General features: G+C 43.8%; 1 protein-coding gene across 2 annotated transcripts in view; it reads left to right on the top strand.

Annotated features, from left to right (window-relative positions):
* Positions 1-625: 625 nt before the first annotated feature.
* The window catches only part of AKAP12 (A-kinase anchoring protein 12), a 30,420-nt gene continuing 13,744 nt past the window's right edge, over positions 626-17,301 (top strand). Inside the window, exons 1-2 of one of the 2 annotated variants that reach the window (XM_058833866.1) lie at positions 626-878; positions 10,195-10,381. In XM_058833866.1, coding sequence (XP_058689849.1) covers positions 741-878; positions 10,195-10,381 — 325 coding nt within the window. In that variant the 5' untranslated portion in view covers positions 626-740. Of the gene's footprint in view, positions 879-10,194; positions 10,382-13,225; positions 13,467-17,301 lie in introns of those variants that run through there. The other variant, XM_058833867.1, reaches the window with a different exon arrangement.

Consider the following 17,301-nt stretch of genomic DNA (forward strand, 5'->3'; position numbering starts at 1 on the left):
TCCTGCATGACAATGAAAACAAACAAACCAACAAACCAAAAAAAACCAAAAGGCGGTTTGATTTTTTTGTTTCTCTAAAGTTCCTTAAGACATGGGACCTCACATTTCTGCATCAGCTGAAACCTGGACGTCCTTCCCTCAGGCAGGCCCAGCATGACTGAGGTCGGAGCCCAGCGCTGCAGGCTGGTGGCCGCGGAGCCGATCTCCCGGGGCAGGCGGCAGCGGGAGCCCCGCGGGGGCCGAGGGGCGCAGCCCCTGGGCCGGAGCCCCCGAGGGTGCCGGCGGGCGGGCGCTCGTCCCGGCCCCGGGAGGGCGGCGAGGGGCCCGAAGAGCTGAGTCAGCGCCGCGGAGGGCCGGGGGCCGGGCGGCGCCCCCGCCCCGGCGGTGCCCAGGAGGGGCGGGGAGAGGCGGCGGCGGCGGGCAGGGCGCTGCCCCCCTTGGCCGCTCCTTATCAGCCCGGTTTGATGCTGCAAGGCGTGTCCGGGGATCTGCTCATGTGATGGAGCAAGAGGCAGGCGGGCGGGGGGACCAGGGGAGGAGGTGATTTTTTTCCTCGCAGCTTTTTTTTTTTTTTTTTCCTCCCCCCCACCTTTTTTTTTTTTTTTTTTTTTTTTAATTTCCCCCCTGTCGCGCCCTAAAGGAGTTTGCGGAGAGCCGGGCTCCCTCATTCCCGGCTGTGCCGCTGCCGCCGCCCACTGCCAGCCCCCGCCCGTGGCTCCGCACGGCCGCGGGGCAGCGCCATGGGCGCCGGCAGCTCCGCCGAGCCGGCCGCCCCACAGGACGGGGACGGGGCCGCCGCCGAGCCCCCCCGCACCCCCCCGGAGCCGCTGCCGGCAGAAGACGCGGCGGAGCCCGAGCCACCGGCGGAGCCCGCCAAGGTAAGGCAGGGGCGGCGGCGTGGCGGAGGGGGGAACGGGGGCGGCGGCTCCCGCTGCACCCCCGGTCCAGGGAAACTTTCCCGCCGCGGCTGTGGCCACCTGCCGCAGCCCTGGGCACCCTCCGGGCCGGGCGCGGAGCCGGGGCGCGGCGGGGCCGGGACTGCGCCACGGCCGGCGCCGCAGTCATAAAACTCCCGCCGGCGGCAGCAGCGGCGGGGCGGGGGGCGAGGGCGGCCGCGGGGGCGCCGCCGCTTTTGTGTGCGGCTGGGGCCGGGGCGAGAGGAGCCGCACCCACCCGCGGCGAGGTCTGCGCCAAGGAGCCTCCTGACTGCGGTCCTGCGGCCGGATCGCCGCGGCTCTCCGCAGCCCCCCCGATCCATCCTCTCCCCTCCCGAGGGAGCAGGTGGGAGGCGCGTCGGGGCGCGGCCGGGCGGGCGGCTCGGCAGTGCCTTTGGCTGGGCGCCGGCCGAGCTGTGCCCCCCATCCCTTCCCGGCCCGGCCCGCACCCCCGGGCTCGGGCTCACCTGAGCCGCCGCCGCCGCGGGAAGGGGCGGCGGTGCCGGCGGCGAAGGTTGAAGCCGTGGCTTTGGTACCGCATAGGGGGCGAGGGGGAGGGACTCCCGAACTCCCAGTCCGTGGGGAGAGAAGGAGGTATAGGAGCTCTAGGTATGTGTGATTTAAAATAAAGACGTTGAAGAATTGAAAGGAATTCTTTTACAACATGTCTGGTGTTTAAAAATAGATTATGAATGAACCCATTTATCCCTCTGGAATAGGCGCGTTTAGGGGATTTTGGGACTGAAAGGGAGGTTATGTGCATTTGTGTGTTTACATAGCGTGGCTTTGGGGAGATCGTGAGGGGAGAAGTAATACCACGTTCTGCCGAGATCCCCTTCTTTGGGCTCTTCAGAGTTCGGGTGCTCAGAGACGGAGACTCCAAAGTTTCTGTGACTGATGCGTGGGTGTACTAGAGCTTGAGAACCAGTTATGACTTTGTTTCTTTGACCTTGTGGTTCAGATTTAACTTTCAAGTTGAATTTCCCATAGTTCCTGGCTGCCACTAGACCTCCTTATGCGTGTTTTGACAGATTTGAAAACCACACTACGAATGAACTTTAAATTAACCAAGATTTGTTTTATTTTCTTTTTAACCAAATAAGCGTTGGGGATTGGTGTTGGTTAACAAAATATTTAGCAGTTGTGTTGGGCAATTTTAGAATTCAGATGATGATGTTGAGAAAAGAAGGAATTTATATCGGGCAAGCATTTGGTTACTGTGGTTGTTTAAAATTTAAGATAATGCGACTTTGAAGAAGGGATGTAATATTCATAGCCGTGTTTATCCAGTGATGGGAACTAAGACTCTCTAAAAAAAGAGAATCACATTAATACTGTTCTCAAGTACAGATTATTATTATTAATACTGTGTTTTATATCTTCTAAGCTTTAGGAAAAATGCTTTCTACTAGATTTTTTCCTGATTATTCAAGTAGAACTGTTTAAAATTGGGGAAGGTCTATTACCATTTTGCTGCTATAAGGAGTTGTATTACTGCTGCTCTCCTAAAACAGCTGGTTTTGCCTTCCATTACATTGCATAAAAAGAAAAAAAAAAATTAATGAAGTTTAGTCATACTCTTTTGTATCTCATGTAGTCTGTTTTACTAAAGTAACTTTATGCAGATTTGTGATGCAGTTTTTCATCATTATTCCTTCCAGCTCTTTGAATTTGAAAATTACCAGGTCTTGCAATGCCCCTGGAGAAATCTGTCAGATAGCTCATTTGTTTGTGGAAGATACAATGGGAATATTTTAGAGGGTGGTCTTTTTTCTTGTGTTTTCCAAATTAAAATGCTTATTACAACCCGTTTTGAAGAAAAATTTTGGAAACTGACTTCAGTGGAATCCAACTTGAGTGAGCCTTGGCAAGGCAATGATGAATAAAGTGTCTAAGCAGCTAGTCTTGTACAAGCTAGAAAATCTCAGAGAAACTGTGCTTTTCTGATGTGAAATCCTTGAAATATTTAATTAAATTTCTTTCATGACGTAGTTGCATTTTTTTACAAGATGAAAACCTCTTCGCCTTTTCTTCTAGAAAGGAACAAATTTATAGTCATTGAGCTGTTCTGTTATTCACATGTGACTCCTTGGGCAGACACCACTTTCTGGGTGTCCTGGTTACTGAAAGGGAAGGGTGTATGTTTCGGTGCTGCTCACGTCTACAGCCCAGGGACCCTGGAGAGCACTTGGTCTACAGAGCAAGGGATATTTTGGGGCCTTTGGGCGCTGGCTTGTGAACACAGTGGGTTAAATGTGGGCTGGTGTGGTACCTCAGCTGTTGACCCCATCTTCTCAAAAGTTCCTGGTGAATTACACATAAAGCAGCTCCAGTGTTTCCAGCCTACTACAGTACTAGGATTCGAAACGGGATTTCTGTACTGTAGACTTAAACTCTGGCAGTGCAGGAGCTGCTCCTTATCCTGGACAGTCACCCACTGTGGGAAGTCCCCTCTGCAGGGAAGTGTGAGACATCCTGATGGAACTAATCCATTCATTTGCCTGAACTGAATTAATCAGGTCTGTGAATTGACACCTAAGGTCCTGTCGAAACGAAGGGGCAGGGTGTGGGTCTGCAGAAGGCTGATCTTTGTGATGGAGTTACCTCCTTGCTGTTTGAGCAGCAATGCTCTTTTCCCCCTCCTTTTCTTCCTTCCCTGTTCTTCCTTGTTTAGCTTCAGATGACGCAGTCTCACTTGGCTGAGTTATGTCCTAACTTTCCCTTTCTGTAAGCAGGTTAAAATTATTAACCCTTCAGGAAGCTGAAATTTCTTCTTGCTGGACCATTTTCCTGTTCAGCCTGTGAGTTCTTTTGACTCCTATGTTGTGAAAGGTGAGACCAAGAGCCAGGATAAGGGCAAGCATTTCTAGCAGGGCAGGAGGGAAAATTAAAAAAGCTTCTCCTGTTGGTAGCAATGAGCTGGTAAAAACTAATTGAAACCTCGCGGGCAGACTGTCCCGAGGATCATGGAGGCCTGAAGCTTGGCCTGAGAAGGATTTACCAGATTTCAGTAGTGCTAGAAGTAGGAACAAGATCCTCTTGGTCTTGAAGAAGACCAGACAAACCTTTGGTGTCCTGAACTGACAAAACCCATCGAGATGTCTGGTGAGGTGATTCATATGCTTCTGCCTCCTCCCCAGAGAACTTGCAGCTTCTCCTTTATTGCATGTGGCACTGTGCAAGCTCGTTCAAGGAGCTAAGCCCCTGGAAAACTGTTCCAGTCCTTTGGCAAGGTCATTCTCTGCTGATTGAGCGAGATGTGTTGGCTTCTAGGACCCAGCAAAAGCTGTAGGTAAAGGGAAGCAGACAGGATTTTGTGTCCAGAGTTGGACAGGACAACAGAGTGTGACACTTCTGTTGGTGGCAGCATGTGGCTGGATTGGTTTGGGCATCTCCATTTTGTGAGCGCCCTCTCTGCTTGTAGTAGAGATATGGTTCTCACCAGCTTCCAATTTTGATGCTAAGCACTGGATATGCGGAAAAAAATGCCAGAGTGGTGCCCTCCCATGGGGTGGAAGGTGACTTTGTGGGCAGTGCCAGGATAGCTGTGTCATCCTATCATCATTGCAGCTAACAGTGACAATCACACACATGCCACTTTTATTTTATTTAGAAGTTTGAGGTCCCAGCTTTAATACAAGTTTCTTATTGTGGCCTTGTGGAAGGAATTGAGCTCTGTTGGAACAGCTACCTGAAAGAAACAGTGTAAGGAAACTTCCAGAGAGGAAACTTGGAAAAATATGGGCATGCTAATAAGCTATTCTTGCACCAAAATCTAGGTTTGTCAGAGTTAATACTTTAATGGAGATTGATGGCTTGAAAATGTGGTGTGGTGGATTCCTGGCTTGCTGGCATGCAAGGGCCCCCACTTTAGCAGCAAGTCATTCTGTGTTTTCGGGATGGTTCCCATTTCTGAGTAGTAACCTGATTATGCTACCTGTGTTGTAATGAGAGCAAGTGTGTGCTAGACAGTAAATATTTGGAACTGTCTCTCCTAAAGAGGTTACCAGCTGAGATGTCGGAGTGTCTTATTGTGCCTGACAAATAACAGCTGGGGCAGACTTACATCTGCTGTTTAAACAACTGTGTGCTGGTGAGGGAATTGAGTCAGCCTGAAAGTACTACGTTAGCAATGGTGAAACTAAGCTTATTCCAGGAAGGTCCCTAGACTGTGTCTCTGGGAGCCCTGGCTTGAGACGTTTGGTCTAAGGCTACAGGGTTCCCCTGGTTCAGCAGGGTCTGATTCCCATTAGATAACTTCTCTTCCAGCAGGGGAGAAAGAGACTGGTACAATTCAGTGGTAAGGTTTGGAGGGCTGACCATACCTGTGGAATGGCTGGGGTGAAAGCATAAAAATGTGTTCCTGAAAAAATGCACAGTGGAAATTGGTGTCATAGCGGCACCCAAAGTGTGAAATAACCCCCTAATCATATATGAGATAAGAGGGAGGTGGTAGAGGGAGTGGCCGGGCACTTTGAAAGCCGAGGCAATTAGCTTGCGTTTGATGTGGTAGAGGCTAAAGAGATGCAAAGAGGAGCGTCGGGGCTTTGAAAGTCCTCCAGGTTGGAAATGCAAGCCTGGGTGTGGTTGCTGAGAGGAGAAGAACGTGCTTTGTGCTCAGCCCTTGTTCTGACTGGTCCTTAGAGCCTGGCTGAACTGAACCTCTGAAATGCTTCCGTAAGGTGGTGTCTGAAAGAGCTGAAAGGTATTGAGCCCTGGGAAGGAGCTCAGTTTGGATCAGGCTCAGAATAACAGGTTGGGGGTAGTGCTTCTTTCACAGGTTGCAAAAAGAGATGATATAAATGAATTGGGTGTAGAAACTTCTTGGTGCTTTGGGTGTTCTGTTTTATCCATTTGGATTTCGAGGGTAGTCATCCATAAGGAGGTGTCACAGTGAAGTCAGGCTGAGAATTGGGAGAGAAGAGGGTAGGTGGGGAGGTGAAAGGTGTGGAGAAAGTTCTTTGCTTTTTTGCAGGAGACAGAAATAAGGTAATGAAATTAAGTGCGCTGTTATGTTTCTCGCAGAGGAAGGGCCTTGTGTTTTCTTCACGTGGAACTTGCAGTATCCCACGAACCTCTAATGTTTAGCTCATGCAAAACAAGACAAACTGCTGTGAACAAAGAGTTGGAATGATTCATTTTTTTTCTTTTCCCATGTGTTGGTGTTTGAAGTTCTTTTTAATGAAGCAGCATGTGCTAAGAGCAGACCCCCTGAGCACACCAACACAGGTCTTTTCCAGAGTTTCAAAATCAAACTTCAGGAAAAATATTAGAGACCATTATGTTAGTTTGCTCAGTTGTTCAGACAGCTGGATCTGGCTATTTTAGTAATCTAAAGTAGAATCAGTTCAGCAGGATTAACAGAATGAGGCAAAATTAACTCTGGTACGTTTGGGCCTGGTGTGAGGAATCCCTGGAATGATTTGGGTCTGGTACAAGGAATGTTGGGAATGATGGTGATTGCTGGTGGGGGAAGAGGCTGGATGCTGCTAACCCCTCAGGAACAGTGCCTGAAGGAAGCGTCCACTAATGTACAGTGAGATCAGGGACCTGCAGTTCATCCACATCTCATGCAATTTGTCATGTTAATTTATCCATTGTCAATTTTGTGTGCATTTAATGGAGTCTAACAGTTGGACCCACTGCTGGATGCAAGATGGAACAGAAGCTGCTCTTGGTTAGACTGACTTGGGCAACAAGCACTGTGGATTTTAGTCTCATTAGCTAGGTGTCTGCCCTTGCTTCCATCTTTGTGGTGAATGTGAGGCAAATACTAAATACACCCAGGATGTGTAGTAATGGCGTGACAGAAACTGGAGTGTTGCTTTGCTAATGGCCCTTTGTTTTGGGAAGAAAAGCTGAAAGATCGGTGAACTGGATAACCAGTTCTCCTTGGCTTCTCCCCTATTTGAGACAACACATTCATAAATTAATAATCAAAGGACTGTAATGAATGTGTTCCACAAAAAACTGATAAATGTTGGTAAACCTGCCAAATGTAATGTCTCATTACTTGTAGATAAATACATAAAGATGTACAGAGATTCCTAATACTGTTAATTTTTGCCTTTTTAAATTTTGTTTTCACCCATCTCTAAACTCTGATGTTGTATTTGTCTAAGCTTTACAACTATTCTCAATGGAATTAAGAGCACTCCTCACCAAATTAGATATAATTGGGCTAAACTGCAGTTTAGATCCCTAAAGAGAAATGAAGCAGTTAATGTGAAGGAAAACTGAAATTAGTTTCTTTTGAGGACTAATGCAGTGGGACAGACTGCAATGACCCTCATAAAGAGTCTGAGCAACTTTTTTTAGAACACAAACCATTTTTCTCCTTTTTTTAAACTAATGATGCTGTTATGTGTCCTTTCACTTTACAAACTCCCCAAAGGTTGCTTCTCCTTTGCACATGTTTTAATTTGGAAAAAATACTATTGTTTTGTAAGTTTTGATTATTCAGTTATTTAAAGCAGAACACTTGATTTGAAAATCTAAGTTTGCCTTCCCAAGGCCAAGAATCACATCAAACTCTTTCCCTAGAGACTGGTGTAAAAAGGTAGGGTTATACTGCAGGTCTGGTCAGATTTGAAAATACTGGAGTTTTTCATATATTTACATTTTTTACTCTGTTGTGACTGACGGACACTGCTTCCAAAACTGAATTTATGTACTGAGTGAACAGGGATTATAATTATACTGGCTGGTTGTAAAAACTGCTTAAAATCTTACATTTAGTGATGTTTTATATTCTATTTTTCATACTGGAAGGTATTGCAGATTTAACTCATCCAAAGGGTTATCTGCTAAACCCAGTGACTTCTGAATTTTGGTCTGAAATCAAAAATCTTTAGGATTATATAAAGTCACTGTTTTCCTGAATGCACCAAAACTATAGAATAAATTCAGAGCTGGGGTAATAGTAAGTACTACCATTGTTAATACTTTATTATAACAGTCTGTGCTCAATTTAAAAAGGTGACAAGTTGTACTGCATTGAGGTACCGAGTATCTTTGTATTCTGGTTCTTTGCAGAGTCCATTGGTGCTTATTAGGCAAATGGTTGACTGTGTCTGTACATGTGTGTCTATACATGGAACTAACTATAAAATGGTGTGCTGCCCGAGGGAGGTTTGGAAAAGAAGGCAAAGAAATCTTTGAATAATGTGAGGAATGCTAAGATATTCAGTGCTCTTGTCTTTCTTGTGACTTGAAAGAATTGTTGCTGGTAATTCTGAGAGTGTCATCCTGGAGTAGTCATCCATGGCTTTTTCTTCAGATAGCCAAGTTCCCTGAGAGCCAGTCAAGTTAATATTGTTCTTGTGTTTGCAGGATTAGAAGTTGTCTTTCGAGAAAGAATCAGTAAAACTTATTATTATTAAAAGAATAGTAATGGTTCTCTAACTAGCACTAAATTTGTACTGGAGAATCTTAAAGCCCTTTCAGAATTAGGTTGTTGTTTTCTGTTTGATTTTTAGGCTTGTCTTTAATCGGTTACTGCCATTCAGCTAATGTTGTGTGCAACTGCAGAGGAGCTTCCCAGGGTTTACGTGCCTTTGTTCAGTAGTGTGGTGTCTTTATCCCTCCTGAGTTCCTGTGTTTGAGATTTATGGGAAGGATGATGTGAGAAGTGGGAATGTAATGTGAGTGTTGAGCCATTCCGTATTTCTTCTATTTAATATCTGGTCTCAGCATGTGAAAACTCTGAAGCCAAATTATTCCATCTGTGGTATTGGCAGTGGAGCAGAATGGGATCCTTTTTCGTGAGGTGGATTATGTGGCTGTGAAAGACAGCTTTGAGGAGTGCAACAACGCCGGGTGGAAACAATTTGGCTTAATTAAGGGCTTCTGAACTGAAAATTTGGAACCTGAACGCACATACTTCATTGCCTGTGGAAGTGGGGTACGGGTACCGATTCTCCCAGATCTCACCCAGCATGTGAAAAAGAGTCTGATGATTAAGAGGAAAGCCCTTTTCCTGGTGCTCTGTCTGTTAATTTGTCTGTTGATTTGAAATTCTATTGCAGCAGGCTAATTACTAATAAAAATAAGTAAATAGATTCCCCATTCAGAAGGTTTATGTAGGGGGGGAGGGGCCTGGGGGAGAATCGTCAGGGATGTGGCATCTTCCTGGTCTCAGTTTGGTGCTTCAGGTGTGTGGTTCTTAGATCCCATCTTTAAGTGTGTTGTATCTGTGGTACATTTGATTAATTAACAGGGCTCCAATGGCAGTATTTTGGGAGTACAGAAGAGTCATAAGACAATACATAATTAAGGTTTGCTGTTCCACCAGAGGAACTTCAAACCTTTGCTTCAAGAATAATGGTTAATTAGTTGAAATGGATTCCGTTGAAAGATAATAGAATCAGTGGGAGAGTTAGTTCATTAAATAAAGGGTAATCAATAAATTAAAGGGTAATTAAGTATCGTATAATGACCACAACACATTCCATACTTTTAAAATAAAAACAGGCTTGTAAAAGTATATTTCTTCTTATAGGGCAAGCCAGTACAAATTCTGAAAATAATTAAACTATATCAAGTGTGGAAGCTGAAAAACAGATTCTTCTCTTTGTACATATTAGCAAATCTAGAAAAAATATTTCAAATGCTATAGGGCAGAGTCCCAAAGAATTGCAAAGCTCTTTCCTCCTGTAAGAATAGTTTCTGCTTAATAATAGAGGTCCAAAAATTCTAGTTTTAATCTCAATTTCACTGCATTTCCTCATGGGAAATCCATATGTAGTCTGCTTTCTGTCCTGAATAATTCAGTTTCTTTGTAGTTGTATTGTTGATGATGATAAGATAAGCACGTCAGTAGAGAAGCAATACCAAAGGCTATATAGTAGAGAGGATTCATTCATATATCAGAACAGTTGTGCCAGACACTTTGAATGAATAATTTCTTTTCATCAGCTGGATTCATATTATCCTGGAGTTTTCCTTCATGGAAGAAACCAATTTCTACACAAGGTTATAGGCCATTGTCTGTAAGACCTGCTTCATCCACTTATTGCATGTGGGAGAGCAGAAAGATAAATAGTCCCAGATTAGGTGTTCTGTATTTTTTTTTTTTCCCTCACAGAAGTACACTTATTAATAAAGTTAAAATTGCTTGCATGTATATATTCAAAATGAGAACGAAAGAACAATATTCTGTGGGGGCTGGGGGGGGAATTCAGCCTTATATTGATGTTTTCTTTTTCTTTCCTTCTCTTTGTCTTTCCCTACTACCATCCTTCAATATTTGACCATGCAGGCTTTAAACGCAAGTTTAGCAGTACCTGATGTTAGTGAAGATAGTGTGGAGCATGATGCCTCACCACAGGAGCCACTGCAGCTGGGAGCTGGTACAGCATCTAAGGAACTCGGTGAGCAGCAGTCAGAGGTGGCTTCACTGCTCCAAGAATCACCCAGAGAGCAAACAGAGTCTGCCGGAACAAATGGTGAGTAAAAACGTGTGTTCTGTGGACATGTCATGGAGGTCTGCATGCTAAATGGGATGAGGAGTAGAAATGGGGCTTGACTAGCTGCCTGCTACTGAACAGGTATTACTCAAGTGATTTGTTGTTGTTCAGGTGCTTCTACGGCACTGCTTTGTGTGAGATGTTTTCTCTGTAGGAGAGAGTTCAGATGACAAAAGGCTTGTGATGTCAGTGGTGGAGATGCCCACCTGTTCCTCCCTTAGGGGTCACTCTCAGCTCTGAGCGCCTCTGCTTGTCTGCTGGCCATCCGCCTGTTAGGGACAGCTCAGTTTCCACTTCTCCTGTTAGTTCCTGCTGCATAAGCCTGTCCTTTCCTTCACAAGACAGAAATCCTTTTATGTTAATTCATTAGTGATATTAATGAAAAATTATTTTGAACTCACAGAGGAAGGGACAGGCTGCTAATCCATTTGTTTTACCTTGATGAAAATTCCTTTTCCTACAGCTTTTTATTGTATTTGATTTTGGACCACAAACCCTTTCTCATCATAGGCATCCCTGTTTGTTCTGTCTTGGGAACATCTCCCTTGCCTTGCTGCGCAGTCAGGAGCATGCTGTTCTTTATCCTGTGTAATCTGGCAGCCCACCTTTCCTGCTCTCATCAGCCTCTTCTTGCTTCCCTCTGTTCCTGTTCACAGGCATGCGTTGAGAGATCTGCTTCAGCAGTCCTGCTGCCTGCTGACTTTTTTGGCAGGATGGCAAGAGGGGGGGCTGGTTTACAGTCAGAGCAGGCATCTAATGCTGGTGGTGGAGAGCGGGGAAGGCATGGGGACAGGGTAGATGAGGCACTATCTTCAGTGTCAGCCTGTAGAGTAGTTTAAGGCATGTGTGTAATCCTTGGTGTACTCTAGGGTTTGAATCCTGGTAAAAGCAATGCTTCGTCACATCTTTAGATTAATTGCCGTAATGCTGTTATCCCAATAGAAGGCTACCATATTATATCTTGAGTTTTTGTGCTTTTTATTTCTTTTTTTAATTGTACCAGTAGAGGCTTTTGACACTATAAAAATGGGATGTGACTTGTTTTATCTTTCATGAAACTCCACTTCTCTAAAATTTTACTCTTAAGTGGACAGGGACTGGGGAGGATACTTGCTAAACAGTCATAAAGGAAGAGAAAATACCTGATGTTTGGAAGTAGTGTCAGAAGATCTCATGTTGGTATTCAGCTTCTGGATCAAGTTAAAGAAAAGGCCATTAAAAGGGCATGAGTTTCAAGTTAATAGTCAATCCAATATTCTGTTTGAATAATCCTGGGTTGTATGGAAATCACTTTCCTAGGATATGTAATGAAGAGATGAGAAACTGCCTCTGAGTGCAGGTAATCACGTGTAACTGGTTGCATGGCATGATGTGAACATACACAGCATTAGGAATTTGGATTTGACTAGAGTAGCTGAAAAACCTTGGCTTTGTTTTGAGAATCATCTCTCCTGTAGTTGTATGATATTCCTATTGTAATCCTGTCTTGTAAGACAAAATCTTATAATTTTGCCTCTGTTGTCAGTGGAGCCAAGTCTACATGGTAGCATTATTTATGTGAACGGGAAAGCAGTTCTGTGTGTTTGCTCTTAAGTAAAAAATCCTTTTATGAAGGTGATGCAGCATGTGGTTGCTGGTAATGATAGCTGAAAATGGCATCATCTATAGAGACAAATAAAACTTGCCGAGTTGAGCACTGAAAAGAGTTCTTTAAGTAAAGGTTATATTCAGATGTTTGCATCCACTCCTCTGGACCTGGTCCACCTCATCTGTCCTTAGGCAGATGAATAAAGGTGGAGAAGTGTCTCTTAGTTGCTTCATGCAGAGAAATCCTTTCACATAGAAAAGTGTTCCATTTTAGTGCTACACTTCATGTTCTTCACTCATTGTTTATTTCATGTTGCTTGCAAGTCCAAACTCAGAAGTAAAGCATTGTGGCACCAAGCACTGAAACAATACAAGTGTTTACCTACAGTGAAGGAGTGTTTATGATTAAAAGTTTTTTGGGTTGGTTGGTTCTCATCATCATCATTATTTGAACTTTGCATTTAGAAGACCACTTGAGAGATGACCTAGACTCATTAAAGCTGCCACTATAACCAGGTATTCTAGTAAATTGGCTAGGAAGTTGGCTCTGACAGTCAGAGAGATGAAGGCTCAAAGTATCACCAGAACTTTGGAGATACTCAACATAATCGATTATAATCAAAATTAAATACTGTTGCTATAGTAGGAGGACACCTGTATTAGATACTGAGCCTTTACATTTTATTTTATCATATTGTATCCCTTCTTTACTATCAGTAGGAGCATTAAATTATTATGCTACAACTATCTGGAGTAAAATGTTTATGAAACTCTTAACAGAAGAATTTGAAACAATTTATAAGTAATTAGATTGTAGAGAATTCTAATTAAAAAACTCTCCAGACAAATGAAAACAAAACAAAAAAACCCAAACCAACCCCACAATAAGAGGTGAAGGAGTAAATATTTTAGTGTGGAAAACCAGAAGTGTTTTGTATGGTTTTGTTTATGAGGGACAAAATCCATGGGGCTTTTAAGCGGCATCTCTTGAGGTTGGGTGGTGGATGCTTTGCGGGAGCTGCACCCGGAAGGCGTTAGAGCAGCGGGAACAGAAGCGGGCGGCTGGTTCTTCCCTCCGGGGCAGAGGGAGATGGGGGCTCGCAGCGGCAGCTCCCACACGGACCCTGTGAGGAGGCGGCACCGCTGGGAAGAGCCGGCCGGCGCTGGGAAGAGCCGGGCGGGCGGGGGGCGGTCCCGGGCGGGGCCCGGGGCTGTCCGGGACGAGGGGGAGCGGCCGTGGGGCTCGGGGGAGAGCCCAGCCCTCCGACAGGCAGACTTCCATCATCGGGCAGCCTCTCCGTCAGGCGTCTCTTCGTCCGGCCAGCCGGGTGCCGGGGTGGAAGCTCCGCTGCCGTCCGGCCGCCTCCCTGTCGCTGCCGTCGGCTGGGGCTGCCCCGCGGCCCTGGGAGGAACCTCGGAGCGGGGGTTCGTGGTGTCAGTGCGGCTTCAGCCATGCTGGGGACAGTGACGATGGCGGGTAAGGCGGTGTGGCGCTGCCGGCACACGCGGTTTGCTCCCTGCGCTCCGTAGCGCCTGGGCTGTGCGGGCGGCGGCAGCATCCCGGGAGAGCCTCGGAGCCCCCAGGCTTACCCACTCTGGATTTCCTGGCAGGGAAGGAGTTAGGACTTAAAAGGTCTGGCTTAAGTATTTTTATCTCAGTGAGATTCCAAGCGAAGGTTGCTGAAACTTCAGGAAGTGTCCTGTGGCCTCGATCGGACGGACATAAGATGTGGTACCTGTGATACGAGGCTTTATGAACGTGGAGGTGATAACTGGGTGTTTTTCTGCAGGACGGGGCTGTGACCTGCTACCTGAAAGTGGGGAATAGAAAGAAAAAGGTAGTTATCGCACTTGATGGTGCTATTTTACATCAAGCAATAAGGCAGTAAAATACTTCTAAGAGCTAAATTTGGTGAAATTGGGGGAAATAACGGAAGTTTGCATCGTTTGTGTTGTAAAAATACTTGCATGAGAGAAATGAAGCTGTTACTCTGTTGCTGTTTTATCTTAACAAAGCAAAATTCAGAGGGGATTAGCGCCGTGGCAAGGGGGTGTGTGTGCGTGTATGGGGAGCAGCGGGATCCCAGCCTGCAGTACCAAAAACTCGATGCTGTGTGCGCTGAACTCCGCACATCTTACTTAAGGAATTAGCACACAAGCCACTGAAGCTGAGCTAACACCGTAAACTAATTGGGCTTTCTGAAAAGATGAGTTTTGGAGGAGTGAAGAATTAAAAGAAAGAACATTATCAAACTGCTGGGTTTGCACAAACTTAGGTCTTTCTCTGGGAGACAAAGTGCTATTATGAAATTTAAATAAACAAACCCCTTTTTTTGTGATTTTTTTTTTTTTTCCTAAAGATAGCTAATTTGCATCGGAATTTCTCTCAGATTGATGATGTATGGCTCTAGCTATCTAGGAAATCTTTATTTCATTGTATTAATAATTACTCTCTTGTATATTGTTTGCTAGGGCCAGTGAATGAGTTCAACAAATAGGGGGAGTTGATTCATGCAAAATACTTCAACTTTACAATACATATCGACAACAAAGCCTGTAGAAGTGCGGCTCCATTTGGAGCTGGCCCTGGGGAGGACTGTACGTGATTTGAATCAGTGAGTAGTGGAGGAGGTATCCTACTGCTGTTTACAATAGGGTTTTCATTAAACTTGATGTTTAATGAGCTTATCACATGCTGAGTCTTTTTCCTCAAGGGTTCTCTATTTTTTTTATTTCCTTCTATTGTTAGCAATTAAAGGTTAAACTGCTTTTCAAAAGCAATGTCTTTATAGGTTTGCACAGTTTTGATCGTTTGAGGCTTTCCTTATTTAATAATTCCTGTGGAAGAACCTTGGATTTTCATTGCAGCACAGCTGCTTCTATAGTACATATTGTAAGAGCTGCATTTAGTTTGTAGTATGTGTTACCATTTCTTGGAAGGAACAGAGTATTGGTATAAGCTCTGCTTATTGGTATGCAGGAGTGTATGAAGCTGTCATGTGTCTAATTAGTGCAGATGCAGTTTCATCTCCTTTGTGGTGAGTTTGTGATGTTTACATTAGTCTTTATGTGGTCGTTTTGATAAAAAATTACAATCTGCTTTTCATTGTTCGTTAGTCATTAGGGGTTCTCAAAAACATCCTAGGGTTTACTGGCTTGTATTGCTTATCCCATCCTTGTTGCTAATGGAGCCATGAATTTTTTCCCTCTCAAATACCCGAGTGCTAGAGTTGTATCTATCTTATGCTTGGTGAATAAATTTTATTTTAAGAAGCAGAACCAAGTCACTAAATGTGAGATGTGGACAGCATGTCTAAACATAAAATTTCATAAATATTTGCAGCATGCTGGTTTGGTTCCCAAACAGAACAGCTGTGCTGTTCTGAGAGCAGTTTATTATTGTGAACATATTTAATGAAGAATTTTTAACTACAGTAACTTTATCCAAGCCATAGCTAATGACCCTTCTGGCTTTAAGTCTTCTGTTTGTTTTAAAGAAAAACTATACTGTTATCTGATTTTTAGGGCTGTTTCTTGAAACACTGAAATGAAAAAAGAAATATCTTCATATTGAATAAATGAAATACATAACTTTTCCTGCTGGAATTTGAGAAGCTGGTCTCAGAATTGGAATTTGAGAAGCTCTGGGTTGGAGCAGACAAGTACAGCTAAATCAAAATCTTCTAAAAATAAATATTTTTGAGGAATATTAGAACGTTAAAGCATCACAGCGGAAATGATTGTGTGTTTAGGGTTTTTTTTTGTTACTTTTCTATGATGTCGTTTTCTGGGGATGCTGCTTTTGCTTTCTGAAGGAGCTCTAAGCCATGAAAAACTATAGATATTTTGCAGCTTGTTCCTTTTTTCCATTTTTAAAAATGAACACAAAAGTATGTGAGATTTTTAAACCTAACTCTTCAGTTGCCACTGAAGTGCCAGAGAACTGAAGACTAAATAGTACTTGTTTCAAAAGCTTTGAAGGAACAACATGGTTGAAAAGCTCATGAATTGCATGGATGCAGGGTGAGATTTAGGATGCAAAAATCTGTGTAAATCCTCCCTCATTATTTAATTAATCTGAAAGAACTTGCTCCCTGCAATGAACATGGCAAGTCAGTCCTTAGAAAACTGAGTGAATAGAAGGGAGAAGGCCATAGTATGTGTTTTCTATGGAAGAGCTGTTTGTACACTGAAGTGGAAATAAATATGGTGTGTAGCAGGCAAAGGAAGGAAGAATTTGTGAAAAATACGTTGTTAAGAAGCAGCAATGTCACAGTTGTAGTTAAAAAAAAATTAAATTGTTAGAAGGATAACACATAATCATATTTCTGTATTATTTTGTTACTGCAAAGTGAGTAGTGTGTTTGATTTATTAAACCCAACCTTCTGAAACTTGTGATTGAAATAATCTGAATCTGTGGTATAATGAACAGTTTGTACACTCTGCAGTAAGGAAACTTACTTTTTTATTTTTCTTTTTTCTTATTTTATTTTTATTTTTTTTGTTTATGCTAAAGTGCTCAATTTCACAAATAATTCCAAAAATACACTTTATTCTAAATAAATCTGTTCAGGGTAGGTTTTTCATAGATACTGTAATTTCAAGCTGTGTTTTGGTTTTTAATTACTCACTTGTATCAATTTTTATTCTTTATTGTCGTTAATGTTTCTAATGATAATTAGAAGAATTGTGTCATTAAGAGAAAACCGCATTTGATAAATACAAGCTTGGTTCAGATTTTTTTAATGTGCCTTCTGTTTGTCTCATGGATGTTTTAGAGCAGTATCTGGAGATTTGTTGTTTGTGGTTTTTTTTTTTTCTTTTACAAGTTGTATTTGTAGCAAATCCAGACACAACGGTGACAAATGATTGTAAATGACACCTCACGGCTGCAGCATTTGCCTTGGCTCATGTGAACCTTGTGAGAGACTTGTGTATGTGACCAAAAGCACGATTTGGCCCTAAACACTGAATAAATGGAAACAACACAAAGTCCTCTGGAGCCTTGCAGTGGCCAGAGGAGTTTGTGAGGTGGGCGCTGGGTGTGTGTCACATCCATCTGAGAGATTGAGAATGCAGGGAATTCATGGAAAAAATCCAGCGCCGTGCTGCAAATCCTTAGGGGGAAAAGTCAACCAACTCCAGATGTTGACAGGGTTGACTTCGAGCTCATGAAGTGCTGTGGATTTAACTCTTGCAGTCAGAGTGCTTTTTGTTAACTCTTTGGCAGCTACCAGGGGAGAAACACATTTTCACTTCTGGAGAGAGATGAGAGCTGGGAGCAGTTAAGTTGCACTGCGGACAGTGTCTA

This window comes from Poecile atricapillus, chromosome 3 (genome assembly GCF_030490865.1).
Source record: "Poecile atricapillus isolate bPoeAtr1 chromosome 3, bPoeAtr1.hap1, whole genome shotgun sequence".
Taxonomy (NCBI): domain Eukaryota; kingdom Metazoa; phylum Chordata; class Aves; order Passeriformes; family Paridae; genus Poecile; species Poecile atricapillus.